We start from the raw sequence: 19,747 nt of genomic DNA, 5'->3' as shown, positions 1-19,747 counted from the left end.
TCAGATAACGGTCCACAATTTGTGGGCGCCGTTTTTCGCGAGTTTCTGGCACGAAACAACGTAAAGCAACTCACAACAGCCCCTTATCACCCACAATCGAATGGTTTAGCCGAAAGAGCTGTGCGCACGCTCAAGGAAGGGCTAAAGAAAAACCCTGGAAAAGACCTGGAAATGCGTATAGCTCGGTTTTTGTTCCGATATCGCCGAACGCCTGTTAAGCATGGCAAGTCGCCTGCGGAACACTTATTCGGCTACCAGATAAGAACAAAGATGGATTGCATCACGCCCGGTGAGAAGTCGGCAGAAAGCCAGCGAAGAGTAGGTGCGACTAAATTGGATGTGGGAGAACCGGTCTGGATGCGCAGTTTCGGAGCAGGTCGCAGGTGGATTCCAGGAGTAGTGCATGGTCAACAGGGCTCCAGGATGGTCTGCGTTGACTCGGAGCAAGGTCTTCAGCGGCGGCACTTGGACCAACTGAGACGTCGGACTGAATCAGAAGACAGAGCTCTGGAGAAGTTGGCAAGCGGGAACCTGCGGACGACGCTCCGACCACGTCGCAAGATAGCCCAGAAGCATCCGGGACGGAAACTGGCCCGCCTGGTTTGCGAAGATCAACCAGACAGCGACGGCCACCTGTACGCTTTCCTCTTTAAGGGGGGAGAGATGATGCGTCGTCGGCAAACCTTGGCTTGACCACGTGATCACAACTTCACCTCACCGGCGGGCTATAAAAGGGGCTGCCTGAATAAATCGTGCCTTCTTGTTGTGTCATTCCTGCGTGATGCTATATTGCATGCGCAAATCCTCATGACCTCGAGTGGACCTGCACCTTGGAAGAACTGTAGCATTATATTAATCTGTAGGGAAGGGGCGTCATGGACTTGAAAAATACAGACCACTCACCTTACTGTAAGTTGTGTACAAAATATTTTCCAAAGTAATCACTTACTGAATTACAGCAACGTTAGGCTTCATTCAACCAAAATTCCACGCCACTGGATGATATTTAATGCCATCAAACAGGCGATACGCATAAATGCTCACAAAACAGGCAACATTTTTATAGAGCCTTATATGGTTACAGAAAAGCATTTGACTCAGTCGAAATATCGCCCGTCATGCAGACATCGCGTAACCAGTGTTACGTTTCGCCTACGACGCGCGGTATAGCCGGCGCGGATGCAACGGACGCCGGGGCTTCGTTCAAAGTGGCGGTCATTTTGGGCCCGTTCAGTGCTGCCGTAACGCCTCCCGCCAAGCGCGTCCAGGCAGGTTTCAATGCCACGTGTCGTCGTGTGTGCGTGTGTGTGTGTGCATGGTGGTGCCCACGCTTGTCAAAGCGCGGCAGCCGGGGAGAGGAGCTCCCCAACTGGGAGGCGAGGAGGTCTGACCGGCGCCGGCCCGGCGGACGCGTCACTTCACGTCTCAACATGTCCGCGCGTCGCCGTCTAGTGCGACTCATCCCGAGGCGTTCCTTCTTGCCCTCGACTCCGTGGGTATAAAAGCAGCTGCCCCGGACGCCAAAGAGAGACTTCGATTTCTTCCTTCGAGTAACGTGGTCGCCCTGACCGGCTGCTCTTTTGCGATGCCAGAATAAACAAGTTGTTCTGTTGCCAGTCGACTCATCCTTTGCCGGGACCTTCGGATGTTTCCATCTTTGCCCCAGGCCGCCAGGCCAACGCTACCCTTGGGGCTTGCAACCCATTTGCGAGACTGGTTGCCTGCAGCGGAACGACGGCGCTGAATTCTTGGCTGCGAGGTTTGGTGAGTGCGGGACTTTCTTCTGAGTTTTGCCAGGCTTTTGTTAGTGTCAGAAACAGAGCTGGTAATTGTGGTTGTCGTTGCTGCCGGGTTAGTTTGCGGCAAGACAATAGTAGGCAGTAGAGAAAGCAGCATTCGGAGCAGCCTAGGATTTGAAGTCGTTGCGCAAACCGAAATTGCTGGAGCTTGCAAGAGAGTTGGGTCTGAATGTCTCAGACAAACTCAGAAAACCAGAACTGCTAAGGGCTATTCTTGAGTTGGAGGCTGAGGATGACGAGCTGTCGGAATGCCTTGAGACCATTGAGGAGAGGGAGCAAAAAGAGAAAGACGAGCGCGAACGTAAAGAACAAAAAGAGAAAGAGAAAGAAGAGCGCGACCGTCAACACGCTTTGGAAATGAAGCGTCTCGAGGTAGAGATGGAACGCGCTCGTAATGGAAGTCAGGCACACGGTGCAGGAGAACGGGTATCGTTCAAAATGACTGACCTGATGCGGCCGTTTAAGCTTGGAGAGGACATTGGTTTGTTCCTGGTTAACTTTGAGCGAACGTGCGAGAAGCAGGGGTTCTCTCGGGAAACGTGGCCACAGCGCTTGCTCACTTTGTTACCCGGCGAGGCGGCCGACGTAGTCGCTCGCTTGAAGAGAGAGGAGGCAGAGGATTTCGACCAAGTGAAATCGAGTCTGCTAAAAAAGTACAGGCTGTCAGCGGAGGCGTTCCGTCGGAAGTTTCGGGAAAATGAAAAAGGCAGAAATGAGTCATATACAGAGTTTGCCTACAGGCTTATGTCAAACACGCAGGAGTGGCTCAAAGAAGAGAAAGCGTTTGGTGACCACGAGAAAATACTGCAGTGTTTCGGTCTGGAACAGTTTTATAGTCGGTTACCTGAGAACGTGTGGTACTGGGTCTTGGATAGGCCAGACGTTAGTACAGTGGCTAAAGCCGCCGAGCTAGCCGAGGAGTTTGTGACGCGTCGGGCTCGCGGAGCTAAGGACGGTCAAAAGGGTGAATTTGGCTCCAAGTCTGAGAGGCCGAAGTTCACACCCATGAGAGCAAGGGGGGACACACGTAGTGCGGATGCGAGTGAAAGCAGTCCGACCGAACGTAAGGAGACGGCGGCAGCCGAAGCCGAACGCAGAAAGCGGTTCGAGAGGAGGCAAGCGCGCGTGTGTTATACGTGCCAGAAGCCGGGTCACTTTTCGGCGCAGTGTCCAGAAACAAAAAGAGAAGTCGTGTGTTTGTCATTATGTAGCACTGACGAGAACATGAAGCTTCTCGAGCCTTACATGCGAGACTTCCTCGTGAACGGGAAAGAGTGCCGAGTGCTTCGTGATTCCGCAGCTACAATGGATGTAGTTCACCCCTCTTACGTAGAACCCGATATGTTCACGGGCGAGTGCGCATGGATCAAGCAAGCCTTGGAAGCTCATAGCGTGTGTCTGCCCGTAGCAAAAGTGCTTATTGAAGGACCTTTCGGAGCACTTGAGACGGAGGCCGTAGTGTCATCTATGCTGCCCCCCCCCCCCAGTACCCGTACCTATTTTCGAACAGGTCCGATCACCTCCTGCGCGAGAAGGGGCTTTTGTTTGGTGAGGCTAGCGTTCAGGCCTTAACCAGATCGAGAGTTCGGGAGCTCGCTGCAAAGGCGGTAGTTGCGGAGCCGACGTTGTCGAACAATGAGAAAGGGTCGGAGGCGCAGCAAGCTGATATTCAGAGCACGTCCGAACTGAATAAAATTGAGCCTGTAGCGTTGAAGGCACCAGGTACTGGAGAGGAAATGCCCGACACGGGAAAGTTAGAAGAGCTTCCGGTCGAGCTTCCGGGACTAGGCTCAGTGACGAACAGGGAAGACACCGATCAGGTCATTAGTGACTTACTCAGTAAAGCCCCGCTGTCGCCTGAGCAGAAAACCGAACTACACCAACTCTTACAAGAGTTTCAAGGTCAGTTCTCTGAGAGGCCTGGTAGGACTTCTGTCCTTACTCATGATATAGAACTTACCTCCCCAGAGCCAGTACGATCCAAGGCGTACCGGGTGTCACCCCGCCAGCGCGATATTATGGAGGCTGAGGTAAAGAAAATGCTGCAGCTCGGAGTTATTGAGGCGGGTGAGAGTGATTATACCTCCCCTTTGATTTTAGTTGAGGTACCGGGCAAGGAACCTCGTCCTTGCGTCGACTACCGCAGGCTTAATTCCATCACTAAGGATCAAATTTATCCGATCCCTAACATCGAGGAGCGCCTTGAGAAAGTTAGTAGCGCTCAGTTTATTTCCACCCTAGATCTTGTCAGGGGTTATTGGCAGGTTCCACTTACAGAAGAGGCTAGTAGGTATGCGGCGTTCATTTCACCAATGGGAACATTCCGTCCTAAAGTTTTGAGTTTTGGTTTGAAGAACGCGCCATACTGCTTTTCAAGCCTCATGGACAAAGTGTTGCGGGGACAGGAAGAATTCGCTTTACCGTATTTAGACGACGTAGCGATATTCTCCGCATCCTGGTCTGAGCATATGGCACACTTGCGGGCAGTGCTAACCCGCCTGCGCGAAGCGGGCTTGACAGTCAAGGCTCCCAAGTGCCAATTAGCACAGGCCGAGGTTGTCTACCTCGGTCACGTGATTGGACAGGGTCGTCGCCGCCCCTCTGAAATAAAGGTGGCCGCTGTGCGAGACTTCCCGCAACCGCGCACGAAGACCGATATTCGGTCGTTCTTAGGTGTCGCCGGCTACTATCAGAGGTACTCCGATATCGCGGCTCCCCTGACGGATGCTCTAAGAAAAACAGAGCCCCAAACAGTTGTCTGGAGCGAGACAAAGGAAAGAGCTTTTAGCGCCCTAAAGAGCGCCCTTACAAGCCAGCCTGTGCTACGATCGCCAGACTACACAAAAGGGTTCGTTGTTCAGTGCGATGCTAGTGAGCGAGGCATGGGCGTTGTACTGTGCCAACGGGAAAATGGAGAAGTGGAACACCTCGTCCTTTATGCTAGTCGTAAGCTGACCTGTCATGAGCAGGCGTACAGCGCCACCGAGAAAGAGTGTGCGTGTCTCGTGTGGGCCGTTCAGAAATTGTCATGCTACCTAGCCGGCTCGAGGTTTATCATTGAGACCGATCACTGCCCTCTCCAATGGCTGCAGACCATCTCTCCCAAACATGGCCGCCTCCTGCGCTGGAGCCTCGCTTTGCAACAATATTCCTTTGAGGTGCGTTACAAAAAGGGGAGTCTCAACGGTAACGCCGATGGCTTAAGTCGAAGCCCCTAACGTAGGAATCCGCCTCAAAGTTGTTTGTTACTGATGTTTTCTTCCTGAGGCAGGATTTTTAACATATTGCTTTTGTTTAGTGTTTCAAAGTGATTATGTGCTTTCTAGTGCAAATTTCCAATTTTTGGACGCGTTCTGAGTGCTGCTTGACTACTGTAAGGAACTAGGCAGTAGTATAAAAGGGGAAAGAGCCTGGCAGAGCTTAGTGAGGGTTGTCTCGTGCTTGCTGACTGAGCGGTTGCGTTTCGGCGTAGTTCTAACGCTTGCTGGGAACGAGCACAAAAATGGCAACTCTCCCGAAGTCACTTTGCAGTGTCCTTGTGATCCTGAACCTGAGAACGAGGCCTTCTCTGTGCGCTGCGCTCAAGCAACGTCGAGGGACGACCGGTTCCGATTACGAGCATCATCGAGCGACATCCCTCTGGACAGCGGATGCAGTCCCCTGACCATCGGGATCTCCTTCTCCCGGCGGGGCGGTCTGTTACGTTTCGCCTACGACGCGCGGTATAGCCGGCGCGGATGCAACGGACGCCGGGGCTTCGTTCAAAGTGGCGGTCATTTTGGGCCCGTTCAGTGCTGCCGTAACGCCTCCCGCCAAGCGCGTCCAGGCAGGTTTCAATGCCACGTGTCGTCGTGTGTGCGTGTGTGTGTGTGCATGGTGGTGCCCACGCTTGTCAAAGCGCGGCAGCCGGGGAGAGGAGCTCCCCAACTGGGAGGCGAGGAGGTCTGACCGGCGCCGGCCCGGCGGACGCGTCACTTCACGTCTCAACATGTCCGCGCGTCGCCGTCTAGTGCGACTCATCCCGAGGCGTTCCTTCTTGCCCTCGACTCCGTGGGTATAAAAGCAGCTGCCCCGGACGCCAAAGAGAGACTTCGATTTCTTCCTTCGAGTAACGTGGTCGCCCTGACCGGCTGCTCTTTTGCGATGCCAGAATAAACAAGTTGTTCTGTTGCCAGTCGACTCATCCTTTGCCGGGACCTTCGGATGTTTCCAGCTTTGCCCCAGGCCGCCAGGCCAACGCTACCCTTGGGGCTTGCAACCCATTTGCAACACCAGGTTGCAGAAGGGGCATATGTAGAATCAGTGGAAAGTGTCTGAAGCGGTTGGCTGTTGTCCTTCACAAGAAATAGTGATAACACAAGTGCACTCATCAGGGAGCATGTGACCTAAGGAGACGCGATATCTCCAGTGCTGTTGACTACGTAATTGAGTAGAACACAATGGGGGCCCATTTGGTGCATTTAAACAGAAATAACTGGCGAAAAAACTGGCGCCTGTCCGCTCTATCTTGCTGTGTGTTGTCGCATTTGGCGCCAGTTTTTTCTATTCTCTACGTGTTTCCATGAGGTGTCCAGAGAACTTAATTGGGAACCTTTGGGAATTAAAGCTAATATTGAATATCTTATCGAGCCCCTATTTCCTGATGACAAGCAACTCAGGGACTCAAGCGCAAAGCATCATAGAGGATCACAGAGGCAAAGTAGACTAGTGGGACTTAGAAATGACCTAAGTTAATCCTCAGCGTTCTTGCAGGCGACCAACAGTTCACGATATGCAGTGAGTCATGCAGTCATGCAGCGAGTGAGCAGTCACACAGGCAATGCAGAACCAGGGTGTGTAAGTGCATTATGTAAAAATACTGGGATATATCTACATCCACTGCGCAGCTGCCATAGTCCCCCATAAACTCAGCAATAAAATTCCTATAGGAAGGGCTTCCGGCAGGCAGGCACGATCTCGGCAATCCTATTCACCGCCTGTTTACAGGAGATATTCAGAAGCTTGGATTGGGAATAGTTGGGGATAAGAGTTGATGGAGAATACATAAGTAATCAGCGATTCACTGATGATATTGCCTTTCTAAGTCACTCAGGAGATTAACTGCAAAGCATGCGGTTAATTAACTGCAATGAGTTAGACAGCCAGAGCAGAACGGTCGGCCTAAATATTAGAATACAGAAAACTGAAGTAATGTTCAGCAGTCTCGGAAGGGAACAGCAGTTCACGATCGGTAACGAGGTGCTGGAAGTGGTAACGAAATACGTCGACTTAGGGCAGGCAGTGGCCACAGATTCGGATCACGAGAGTTAAATAACTTGAAGTCTAAGAATGGGCTGGAGCGCCTTTGGCAGGTTCATACTTCCTAATTCTGGACAAAATCCTTTTTGAGCGGGCAGCCTTTTATGTGGGCAATTGTTTTCATATAATATAAGATTTCACTATAACAGTGAATGTATCCGCAGATCACACGACTGCAGACTTGCATTTCTTTTTCCAATCACGTTCTTGCTGTCGTGCCCAATGCACAGTAGCACCAAATGCCAAAATAAAACAAACCTTTATTTGAGCCTTTACCGATTACGAGAGAACATTTGTTTTAGTCTCGACCTCAGCAGCCATGGAAAAATTACGGAATCAGGGTGTAAATGAGATCTATATAAAAATACTGGAATATAGCTATAACGGCTACACTGTCACCATAGTCGTCCATAAAGTCAGCTACGCAATTCCATTAAGGAAAGGCGTCACGCAGGGAGACACGATCTCGCCAGTGCTTTTCACCGCCTTTTTACGTGAGCTATCTAGAGGCCTAAATTGGGAAAAAGTTAGGGACGGGAATTAATGAAAAATACGTTAGTAATGTGTGATTCGCTGATGGCATTGTCTTGCTAAGTCACTAAGGAAATGAGCTGAAAAATATGATCAATGACACGGACATGTCGGGCAGAAATGTGGGGGGTCTAAAAATTATTATGCAGAAAACCATTCCCAGCAACACTGGACCAAATCATTTTTGAGGTGGAAGCCGTTTATGGACGCAATTTTTTGATGTAATGTAAAATTTCGCTCTAACAATGAATACATACGCAAATCCCCGGACGACAGTCTTGTATTGTTTTTTTTTTATTCACGTCTTTGCTATCGTCAATAGCGCTCCCCATTTGTTTTCTATGACAGTCTTAACTGTTCAATGCGATCGATGGGAACACTTTAAAAGAAACTTTTGCCACAGGTAAGAATAATGGGCCATAACCTTCAATATTTCCATAGTGTCTTACCATTTTGCAATTTTTAAAAATTTTACCCGAGAAAGCTAGACTTGCTCCCAGATCATGAACGGCAGTTTACCTATAACCCTCCAGTGAAAAGTTTAGAACAGCTGTACTTCTCTGATAGTCACCTATGAAGCAGATACGCGGAGGATAACAAAAAATTTTAGTTTAAGTTAAGGACAACGGAGCGAGCTATGGTACGAAAAATGATAGGCGTAACGTTAAAAGACAGGAAGAGGGCGGAGTGGGTGAGGTAACAAACGCGGGGTAATGACTTCCTAGTCTAAATGGAGTGGGTGAGGTAACAAACGCGGGTTAATGACTTCCTAGTCTAAATCAATAGGAAGAAATGAGCTTGAGTAGGGCATGTAATGCGAATGCAAGATAAGCGATGGTCCTTAAGGGTAACGGAGTGGATTCCAAGAGAAGGCAAGCGTAGCAGGGGACGCAAAGAGTGGGCGGATGAGATAAGAAGTTATCACAGTTAATCCTCCAAGCACCTCTGCACGCGGCAGGGTTAATTGGGAGGGTATATAGTACAGAGGTATGGGAGGGGCCTTCGCCTTGATGCGGGCGTACTCAGTCTGATGATGATGATGAACTACCGGTACTCACCTATTCTTCGCAAACCTGGAGACTAACTAAAATGGCTGGGCGCATTATGAGGACTGCGTAGTGAGTGATAGAAAGGAAAGTTCTATGTTTAATGTAAGCTGAATACGGTAAGAACAAATGGGCCTGGGAAGTAAATGTAATGCGAATGCAAGATAGCCGATGTTCTCGTAAGGTGACGGTGTGGATTCGATAATAGAGGAAGCTTAGGAGAGGTGTCAAAAGGCCAGATGGGCAGTTGAGATGAGGATAAGGTGGCCACAGCGGGCGCAGGGCATCGTTAATTGAAGGACCTGAAAGTGGCCATTGTTCTGTTTGCGTTGTTTCATGATGCTTTACGCGATCGTGTTATAGCTCGTTCAATCGAAAATTCAACGGCGTAGTCGGCATCGCGCGTAGGAAATAAGCGGGGGCTAAAGAAAAAAAAGATCGTATCACACCAACCATATGCCGCAGAATGCTCCGGACGGTGTGAACTGGGAAGCAAGGTTACCCAGCATGGGTCGGTGCTATCGCCACTCTTGTTTTAACGTAGCCCTGCTGGCGCTCCAGGCGAAATTGGAAACAGCTGAGGGATTGAGCCTCTATGCGGAGGATATCACGACGTGGATCAATCTGGGCAGTACTCGCAGATCGAAGCTAAACTGCAAACGGCAACTGACATAGTCGAATACGCGGCAGAAAGGGGACTCGCCTGCTCTCCAGATAAGTCCGGAATTTTCGTATGCAATCCCGAAAAGGCTCAGATGCGAGACGCAAGCAGATATTCGAGAAGGGAAAGACATCCCGAGGTAAAGGAGATAAGGGTCCTCGGACTGACGCCAGATTGACGGCTTCAGTGGGGGAAACCATCAGACAGCTACAGGGCCATGCGGGCGTCGTCACTCATCGAAAGACTAGCGGGCACAGGACGAGGAGTGAAACCTGATGAGGCTAGTGCAGTCCATTGTATCCAGTGGGATCGTATACGAGACTCCGTATTAGGACCTAGAGATACGGCTGAGAATGCCGAGACGCGTTGATACGTGGATGCGTAAAGCGAGCGTGCTTCCACCGAGAGACTCTTGTCGCTCGGTGTGTACTTGGCCAGAAGCGGTGCGCGTAGCTCAGATACAGAGGCTGCTGATCGGCACAAAAACAGGCGGGCGATACTAGAGAGAGTTGTGATAGCAACTAGCGGGGGATCCCGTCCCCCCAAGGGTAGAGTTGGACAGGAACGTCAAGGAGCAGTTGGTAATACCACCGTTACCGAGGGACATGGACCCTGAAGGCTAGGAGAAAGACCCATTCTTCAACAACATGTAACGCAAACTGGTGGCGGTCGCCGTGGACTCTGGACAAGGGGAAGCGGTTACGGCCGCTTCCCGATTGGTTGTGTTTTTAGACATGTTTTTAGCGCGATAAGCAGCAGTTTACCTGCATTTGCGCTGGACGCACTTCGACACAAAGCAAAAACGGTAATCGAAGAACCTTTCGGGAATGTTCTTCGATACTGATGTTTTCTGTTCCTTATTTTGCTTCCCCCTGCTAGTGTTTACTTGTGCTTTGCCATTGTACAGTATTTTATATTTTTTTCTTAAGCCCCAATACCTCGTGTTGCAGTATTTATAAAGAAATAAAATATATTCTGCCGTCAGGCGTAGCTGTGGAGCTTTACGTCTGCAAGCGAACGTACTAGTTTACGAATGTACTGTTGAGCCGCCACATACTGTTGCGACAGCATTAGAATTTACATGATGCCATTTGTCATACGTCTCTCACAAATATCGCTGGTTGACCGAACAGGTACCGTAACCTTGCGACGCCATCACAACCTGCTCACAGCAGCCGGTGGCAAATATGTTAAATCGATTGAATAGAATCGCCACCCTCCCAACATGGCACTTCACATCGTGCAATTTCGTGTCCTGCGTTCGTCAAAAATGCCGCTGATTGGTCGAGACGGTGGTGAGGTCCCGAGTTAACGTGGCCGCAGCGCAAACATTAAAAACTGAAGGGGCAATCTCGAAAAGGCCACACAAGCAGGTTGGAAAGGATTCTGCGAGGACTAAGCGCAATATTATGTGTGTGCGAATAGAGACACGATGACAGTGACAACACTGCGTATGTGGACGAACAACCGACACGTAAATCTGTAGCTTCTGATGCTTCGCATTCCACTCTTAAGTCGGCTTTAGAGTCCTCATAATTTTTGAACATTGTTCACGCGCGCGTTAGCGCCATTTGTTAAATGGTAGCTTGCTGAAATTGTCAGCACCCTTTTAAAAGAATTCACCGCCCCGCTGGTCATTCATTAAAAAGGAAAAATAGTGAAACGCAGCTTCTGTACAAAGTAGACGAATAACTTCCTAAAGTCCTGCAGAGCTCCCACCGTTAATCCGTCTTCCTGCACGTTATCTGCAACTTTCCTTCGGTATCAAAAGGAGTGTGGCCTCTGCTCACCTCTCTTATTCAAATATAAGCTGATAATTTAACAGTCTATTTCTGGGGAGCTGCCTTTCCCAAAGGTAGGAGTACCCAGATGGATCTGGACTTTATTATTTTTTCCAGCACCACCTTCGGGTCTAATAGCAACATCGGCGGGTTGAGTAACAGTAGCAGGAGAATAGAGAACGAGATGGCACACTCTGATGTGAATGTCTCGCCCAAGGGTTTGAAATCACCATCCTCTGCTTTTCGTGCATACTGATCAAAAGACAAATTCGGTTCCTAATTTATTGGTCTTTCCTTTCTCGTTGTAAAAAGTGCTCCTTCCCAAACTATCCCACTGTAAATTATGATATAAATTGCGCTTTGTTTGCATTTTTTCTCTAAACGGCCGTTGCCGGGGCTAACAGTGGCTCACCTTTCTAGGGGGTTGGAACAATAGCAACCTTTGCAGCTGATTCCGAAGAGTACTAATGGCTGTAGCAAATCAGCTGGTCACTAAAGAGACTAACTCCCATTTTAGGAAAACGGCCTGAGGGGCGAGTTGGTGCATGATGAAATGAACGGCTGCGCAAATCAGGACACAGACAAGAAAGAGACGCCACATGCGCACAGTGGTGTGCATGTGGTGTCCCTTCCTTTTAGTCCCTTCCGTCTGAGAGTGAAGCAGCAGTCAGTATCACTAGCCATTGACAAAAACATCGCACTGGTGCAGTTTGATACAATGCACTGCTTGCGCGGTATATAAGGTGTATAGTCTGTACGGGTGATCGGATGAAAGTTTCCAAAAAGCGTCACTGCGATACACGACATTTCTGTTTCTCCTATTTTGACATATGAAGGGGAAATTTGAGGGCGAATACCTTTGCCCGGCTGCAACGCTCATTCATATGTTTAAGTAATCCCTACGTTATAGGACATTTAATGTCAGGATTTAACTTTTTTCTCCATTTCTAAGCACAAAAAGCCCTCTTCGTTCTTTACGTCGAGAAAATTTCAAAGTAGGCACTATTTTGTTTAATTTCTGCATAGAATTGGACAGATATTAAAGGCTTAGGTGGTTTGTGTTCTTTGCCCATGACAGAATAAAAAAAACCTGTTCTATTGAGACAGGAAAATGGCAAGCAAAATCTCGCAAGCTATATTAGCATTCGCTTGCTTCGTAATCGTATCCAAGCTTTGACTCGCGTGAGGCTCTTTAAAGATTTATTTATTTATTTATTTATTTATTTATTTCGAATACTTTCCAGGCCCGAAGGCATTAAAGAAAGGAGTGGTAATGGTACGTAGCATAAACAGTGCATATTATGCAATATTATTTTACAAAGGGGCAGAAAATACAGTGGTCTTGAAATTGTTGCTGTCAGAAATGGCAGCGATGGAGGGAGGAAGGTCGTTCCGGTCTGCGCTGGTTTTTTGGGAATGAATGAATTATGACACGCTTTTGTTCTGAAAAATGGAACAGCAACTTGAAACAGAACATGAAAGGTCAGAATTCTAACTTTGTTTTCTAGCAATAGCGGGTAAACTCTTTCTTAGTAATCGTGTGCGGTCTTTTGTAAGGTTAACTGCAGTTTATTTAAAAAATGGCCACTCGCATCACCAATCAGTGTACCTGGTTTGAAAGGAATCAAGTATAGTGAGGCAAGAGCAGTCGATGTTGGTTCATTTGCAAGCGTATAGCAGGCAGGCGAAACTAACACACTTTGAAACCGCACATAATCTGGACTATTCGATGCAGAGAGTAAAAGCCACAGCGCCAACCAAAATACACTCGAAAGAAATTACGTAATAGTTGATTTCTAAATACTGTAAAACCATGTTGCAAAATATCTTGATCGCTTTGAATAGTATAAAAGAGGCCACAATCATAATAACAAAACGGCCGACATATGGCAGCTGTGCAGTATTATTAGGCATACAGATCAACAGCGATATCTTGGAACATTGTTCCACAGTTATGCAGATGAAAACTAGAGGCAGTTATGACTGTATTTTGAAGGAATCGCGCGGGCCCGCTGGAGACCTCGGAGTCTGGACACCACTCAGAATTTTGTCAGTCTTTCGTCTCAAGTGCCGTTCCAACGTTTCATGCGGCATCAATGACGAACTTGGACAGCTGCTCGCCGGAGTATTTTCCACGTATTCCTGAGACCCGATAATGGAAAGTTTGTCCAAAAAATGAGCAATACAACCGCACGTGAGAAAGCCATTAAAGAAGGTTCCGCCCTTAGAAACGGATCTCTCGACCAGTTTCATCATCTGTGTCCGGTGCGTATAGGGTCAAAGTCCTTCTGAAAAATTTCCCAAACGACCGCGAATCAGCATGGGCAAGTTGTATGATGGCGGCCAAAAAAAAAAAAACCCAAACACACCGATTCGAGCGACTAAGACTCTAGGTTTCTTGTGAGCAGCTGGTGTCTGCTCAGCCGACAGCATAATGTTCTAAATCCACTAACAGATACCGAAGTAATGTTTCCAGATTCAGGTTATCATATACGTACTGAATGTGTTAAAAGAATGGGTGACACAATTTCCACTCTCCAGATTCCATCGGGACATCCATTGTAATGGCATTATCAGCTCTTACAACGAGCACAAATTTTTCCACCTCACAGGTGCAAAGTGGTGAAGTCGACATTTGTGCGATTCGGAACGCTACGCGCTTTCTTCTTCTGCTGACGCGCCACAAGGATTTCCTGACCGGAAGGCGACTAAAGCAGGCTCCGTGCCCCCTCCACGCGGGCGTAACGAGGAACGGAACAGGGTTTTCACGCACCAGCCCGTGGAATGCGCGGGGCGCAGCGCGACAGCGTTCCATATATTTCATTTCGCTGCGGCGACAACATAGACCGACACGCTGGCTGGTACTCGTGTCATGGCCGTTCGAAACACGTCCTGAATTTTTCCCCCTGCTGTTAAGCATAAAGACCTTGGTGTTGAGAAGAACGTGCTGAAGTTCGCCTTGCTTTCCGCCGTTTCGTGTCTGTTGGGAACTGTCAATCGCACCCGGATTTAGCCTGCAAGGATGCAGACGTGGCCGGCACGTAGACAGAAATTTTTTTTGGGAGGGGCCCGAGGCAGTTGTGTAGGGCGAACCCTGGTGGGGATGGGACTCATGCCTAAAAAGAACACTACTGGGAGGGGGGAGGTGAGCTCGATATCGAGTTGGGGGAAAGGACCCTTGTTAACTTGCCTGAGACTTGGCCAGATGGTTCCGCGAACGGCAAACTGGCGTTGCTCTCTTCAGCCACCGCCACCTTTGTCTCTCTCGTCAAAGCTTGGTTATTAATCAAAGAACCATGCTCTTCTCCGCCTGCGCATGGTTACGTGAACATGGTAAAAGAATGCAGCGCGAAAAAAACAAGGACGAACAGAAGCGCCCTGTCCTGTCCACTTCTGTTCGTCCTTGTTTTTTTCGCGCTGCATTCTTTTACCATGTTCACTGACCAACAAGCCCAAACAGCCGCTTTGGTTACGTGCCGCCGCTTGACGGTAGGCCCGTTTCACATGCATGCGTGTTTCGCCTACGACGCTGCGAATTCTGTCGGTCTGCGACTGGGTCTATTGGCAGACGGCTTGCGGTCGAGTTCCGTCCGGTAGGCATTCAGTCGCAGCGTCGGTGTGTGTGCGCTGTGGAGCTGACCAGTGGGGAGCGCCGAGACGGCGTGCGGCCAGTGGAAGCTGTTGCCGCGGCGGAAGCAAAACTGCTTATTATAATCAAAACACACGAAATATTGCCTCGCATATAAAAGTACGCTGAGCATAACATCATCTGCACATTTCGTGTGGCATTTCTGTCGCGTTCAATGATGGGTTGCCTATGCGAACGTCAAGAAACCTTGCGTGTCTCACCGACCGAATTCGCTAGGCACGCCTTGCATGTGAAAGCACTGGCCGAAAATCGCATTGCAGCATCATGCACTAGGCCGAATATTTCCGTTCAAGTCGCAGCATGTGAAACGGGCCTGAGCCTGCCGCCTGAACAGCGATGCGATGTGCGCCGAAACAGGAGAGTGCGCCGAACGGCAATGTGCACTGATCGGTGCAGAACCTAATCCAGAGCGCGTAGGTTCCCGCCACAAGTGGGACCATGTTTTGCCGAAGCAAACGACATTACGGGTTTTGTAAGCGACTGACACACCGTGCTTCCCCGACAGTCCTTAGGAAGAAACGGACAGAGCGCTTTATTCGTCCAATGTTCGTCTTGTGTTAGACTAGTCATGAACCCGCCGATTCTTCAGAAAGTGTAAGTGGGTGAGTTTATTGCAGCGTTCCTGCCCTGAGCGAATGCGGTCCCCTGTTTCTATGTTCGCGGCCACCAAAATACATGCATGCACTAGAAGTTACAATATACGTATTTTCTTTTCGCGCATAGGTAACACTTGTATTCGTGCAAAAGTCCGAACAACAATCTTGCCAGGGAAATAAAATTCATGCGAAAAGCCGCCCATTACAAACGGGAAGATGAATACGACGAGCCTTCGCTGCCAGAGCGCAACGTCGTTTCCGTACACCGGTATCGCAGGCCATGCGTCCACGGCGGACTTTCCGCGGCACATACTTGTCGCGGCCGCTTGCGCAAGCGCGGAGACGCTCACCTGTGGCGGCGGCGGCATCCTCCTCAGCGGCGGTCGTCCACGGGGCACTGGCGACCCTCGGCGAAGCGCACCGCCCTTTTGTGGCCGACGGGGAGAGGAGGGCCAGAGGAGAGGGGCGGGGAGTGGCCGCCACCCGGCGACGGTGGCTCCGGAGGAAAAAAACTACCGACTGCACCGCGATTAGTGCTGACGAAGATCGTACATCGGCCAACACGCATCACTGTCCGTCGACGCCTCTGAATTACGGCAAACATGCAAGGCCGCGGATCCAGTGCGTTCAGTTACTGGCGGCCGGAGGTGAAGAAGTACTTAAAGAAAAATTGAAAGGCTAGCAAACAACGACGCCCAAAGGACACAGTGCTGTCGTTTTTTGCTAGCGCTTGAATGTTTCCACAGAGGACGTTTAGCATCATGTTCTGTTTTCTGCTCAGTGGCAAGAAGGAAAGACGCTCCCCTCGGGAGCCCAATGCGGCCGCAGCGGAAAACGTGCGCTCTTATGCCCGTGACAGGAGGGGCGAAATGAAGCAGGGTCATGGAGAAATTTAAATATCTGGATATACTGAGTTGACCCCAAGTCAACTACGAGCGCTCATTTTGAATATGTTGCGTCGCTACGGAACCTATGGTTACTTAACGACGCCTGAAACATTGAACTAATACGACCAAACGTGCAGCCTACGCGGCGTTCGATAGGTTATTGCTCGAATATGCTGATGCTGTCTCGGATCCCCACACCATCACCGACATGATTTGCGCTGAAAGCCTGCAAAAGAAAGCCCTTTGATTCATTTACGCCTGTATAGTAGACGAGCCTCTGTCGCTGCTCTTAGAACCTGATCTGGCCTCCCACCACTAGAATTTCGGTGTAGTCAACATTTAACACCCAAACGAAAATGGCGTTCGACACGAAGACCAATGCCAACAAACCAAGCAAAACAAGAGGTAAACATCGAGAAACAGTTCTTACGCCATTCTTCCCCAGAGCTATGCCATAGTGTAACGGCTTACCCCAAGAAATTGCTAACATCGGTCGAATTCTTCTTGCCAGCTGTGAAAGCTTCATTCTAACGAAGCACCTTATAGTTTCTGCTACTGTTTTCTGCTTGTGTTTGCTTTTGCTTTCATTGTTCCTGACGTCGCTTTCCACTTAGTCCAGGTTTGGCTCAAAGGTGTCATGGCAGCCGATTTTCAGATATAAATTGCTTATTGCACCCTATTCCCACAAATATGAGGTACTTCGGTATCGTAGACTATTTTGCAATTCTTTCTTTTGAAAACAGCTTGCTTGTCTTTCATCGCTGATGTCAGAAGGGCGTCGCCTGCAGTTCGTTGCGTTGAGGTGCCTACGCATGCCGTGAACGGTGGCCTCTCAGCGAGGTTTTTTAGTTTCGCGAATAACTGATTTTCAGTTTTGTCTTGAGCACAGCACGCGACATTATAATGTGATACTTGGCGAACAGGGCTTCTCCGTCTTGAGATTGTCGAGGAGGCCGAAACTAAGGCTCATGCTATATAGCTGAAGCAAGTATACTTTCAGACGCATTATCCGTATGTTATGGGAGTGGTTGCAATGGCAACGTGCCCGCTATCTTCGTTGACTCAAAAAACTCAAGTTAACAGAAGGCGGCACTAGAGTAAAGGTTGCGGCACGAAACAAGCAGAGGAACGGCCGGCTTCCTATTCTGTGCATGCTTGAGAATTGATGTGTGTGTGCGTGTGTGTATGTGTGCTTGTTAATAAAACGTGCATTGTTTGCGGCTGGCAGAGTCCATTTGTAAAGTCCGTGGCGGCTAGAATGCTTCACTGAGCTCCCCAATCAATAGACGCCACCGTATTCATTTCGCTGCGCCCGCAGCCATGCGCGTCATTGCGCTGCCTCTCGAGGTTATATGCTGCTCGCAATCTGTCTGCTGCTTTTAAGGAAATAACTTGTGTTTTAACTAGATGATTGCTGCACATGCGACTAAGCATTTAATTTGCGAGCGCGAAGTTTCCCCGGAATGCGCGGCGATTACTCTTGTGCTAGTGTTATTTAATACCACGCAAGCATAGCTCCGTTTACCTGAAATGTTCTCTTCTCTTGCGCCACAGTCGCACTTTTACTTGTTTGCAAGCAAGAAGCGATAATGCAGCGACTACCAGCCCGGAATGTTTGACAGCCGGGTTGTTCACGACGTGTAGAACCAGTGCTTTCCGCTAATTGTGTCTGTTTTCTCCGATGTAACAGACCATTTATTTTAGGTCGCCCCATCCAGAAGTATGCTCGGCGTCGGTTTGCATGAAGTAAAACGGGCAATTTTTTGTTCATAAGCAGCGCCGACCGGCTGCCTTCAGCGCTGCTGGACAGACCGGCTGTGTCGCATGCACCAGCATTTTCGGGAGTAGTGTGTGCCCATATTTGTAAACGATACTTTATGAGAGCAGGCACACTGTCGCAATTAAAAAAAATCTCCTGATGCGCTCCGAGCGATGTAAGCCATCCTCGATTTTAGGTCGCGGTTTTCATCACTACACTCGTTAATCGTCTTGATTCGTTAAAACTTGCGAATTCGTTCACCGCAACTGCCTAAATCGAATTATGTGGACTCACTAGGCACACTCGTCGCGGAAAGGGCCAGCAGGCTGGCGTCGACTGAAATTTATGGCAAAAGCTTATCGCTGGTGAGTTCACGCGCATGAACCACTTTTGTCTCACATGGATAAGGTAGGGACAAGTGCAGATAGTCATGCTGTCGCCTCACCGAACGTGGAGTTATATTTTTGAAGTTATATCTCCAGGGCACGGTCACCCTGATCAGGTGCCCAGGAAAGCTCGGGTGACCTATCCGCCGGTATGTTCCGTCGACCTGAAAACCTGTGGCGGTCGTTAATCATGTTGTAGTATGACAGAGTGCGTCAGCGAAGGCGTCTGCCGACTGACCGTCGGCGCCGTGTCTGCCTTGTACACCGGGCACTTACCAACTCGCCCAAATTTCCGCCTTGCTGGTTGTACACGGGGCTAAACTTTAAATGGACAAAAACCTGCTTTGCTGTCATGACTTTAGCGCAGCAACGTGTTCATTAGTTACTGGTGAATGAGGGACAACCACATCTTATACCAATAGCGAAAAAGACAGGAGGCATGTCCTTGACCTTGTGGCTCACACTGCAGGCCAAGATGTGGCATGTATGCCCTTAATACATCACGCGAGCATTTCAGTACGGCGGTCGCTGGCGTCTGTTGAAGTGTTCTGATCCCGATTTTGATCCCATTCAAACCTCGAGGCCATTCAAACCTTGGGAACAAATCGCCAAATATTGTATCATCCGCTCAAAGTAAAAAAAAAAAAACCACCGGACCGTTATGTCACGGCCCGGTTTAGCTTTTTTACTCACAACAGTCTATTCCCGCACATCATTTCATGACTGCCTGTCGGTCACACTTTTCTTCTTTATTTTGCCTTCTAGTGCAAAGTACTTGATTTTCATGCATCTACTCACGATCCTTCCAGGTTTTTGAGGTTGTATTTGGCAGTTTAAAATGAAAAATGATCATTGTGAATGTTTATGGTACAAGGGAATCTGGGGCCAAAGAGCGCCGCGGCACAAAGTGTTGTCGACGTCTTAAATTGGGGTCAAAGACCCATTTTCCAATGATCTATAGTTTCGAAATACTTGGCGTTGCAGAGCCGGTCCAGTGTGTCGTCTATGCAGGGAAGGGGGTTGGCGTCCTTTTTCGTTATGTTGTTCATGCGGTGGTAATAGATGCAGAGTTGAAGTGCGCTGTCTTTCTTCCTAAATAGAGCAACCGGTGCCGCTCAGCGGCTCTTCGCTGGCTGAACGACGTCGTCGCGAAGCATTTCTTCCACTTGGTTCCGAATGGCTTTTCTTTGTCGCGGCGACACACGATAAGGGCTTCATCGGAGAGGTCGATCCTGCTGCCCGGTTAAAATGCGATACTTGGCAATGGGCGTTTTTCGGACCTTCGGCGTTGACGGGAACCACTCTTTGTATCTTCGAAGCAAATCGCAAATCCGGTCTTTTTATTCCGGGGCAT

At 49.2% G+C, this 19,747-nt stretch overlaps 1 protein-coding gene across 5 annotated transcripts in view; it reads right to left on the bottom strand.

Annotated features, from left to right (window-relative positions):
• LOC144124478 (uncharacterized) overlaps positions 1 to 15,757 on the bottom strand; it is a 254,597-nt gene extending 238,840 nt beyond the window's left edge. The window contains exon 1 of one of the 5 annotated variants that reach the window (XM_077657171.1): positions 15,712 to 15,757. In XM_077657171.1, coding sequence (XP_077513297.1) covers positions 15,712 to 15,729 — 18 coding nt within the window. In that variant the 5' untranslated portion in view covers positions 15,730 to 15,757. The remainder of the gene's footprint in view (positions 1 to 15,711) is intronic. The other 4 variants (XM_077657174.1, XM_077657165.1, XM_077657164.1 and 1 more) reach the window with 4 other exon arrangements.
• Between the last annotated feature and the right edge of the window lie 3,990 nt (positions 15,758 to 19,747).

This window comes from Amblyomma americanum, chromosome 3 (genome assembly GCF_052857255.1).
Source record: "Amblyomma americanum isolate KBUSLIRL-KWMA chromosome 3, ASM5285725v1, whole genome shotgun sequence".
NCBI classification, from domain to species: domain Eukaryota; kingdom Metazoa; phylum Arthropoda; class Arachnida; order Ixodida; family Ixodidae; genus Amblyomma; species Amblyomma americanum.
Note: the sequence above shows the minus strand (reverse complement) of the source record. Positions and strands in the feature narration are given on the sequence as shown.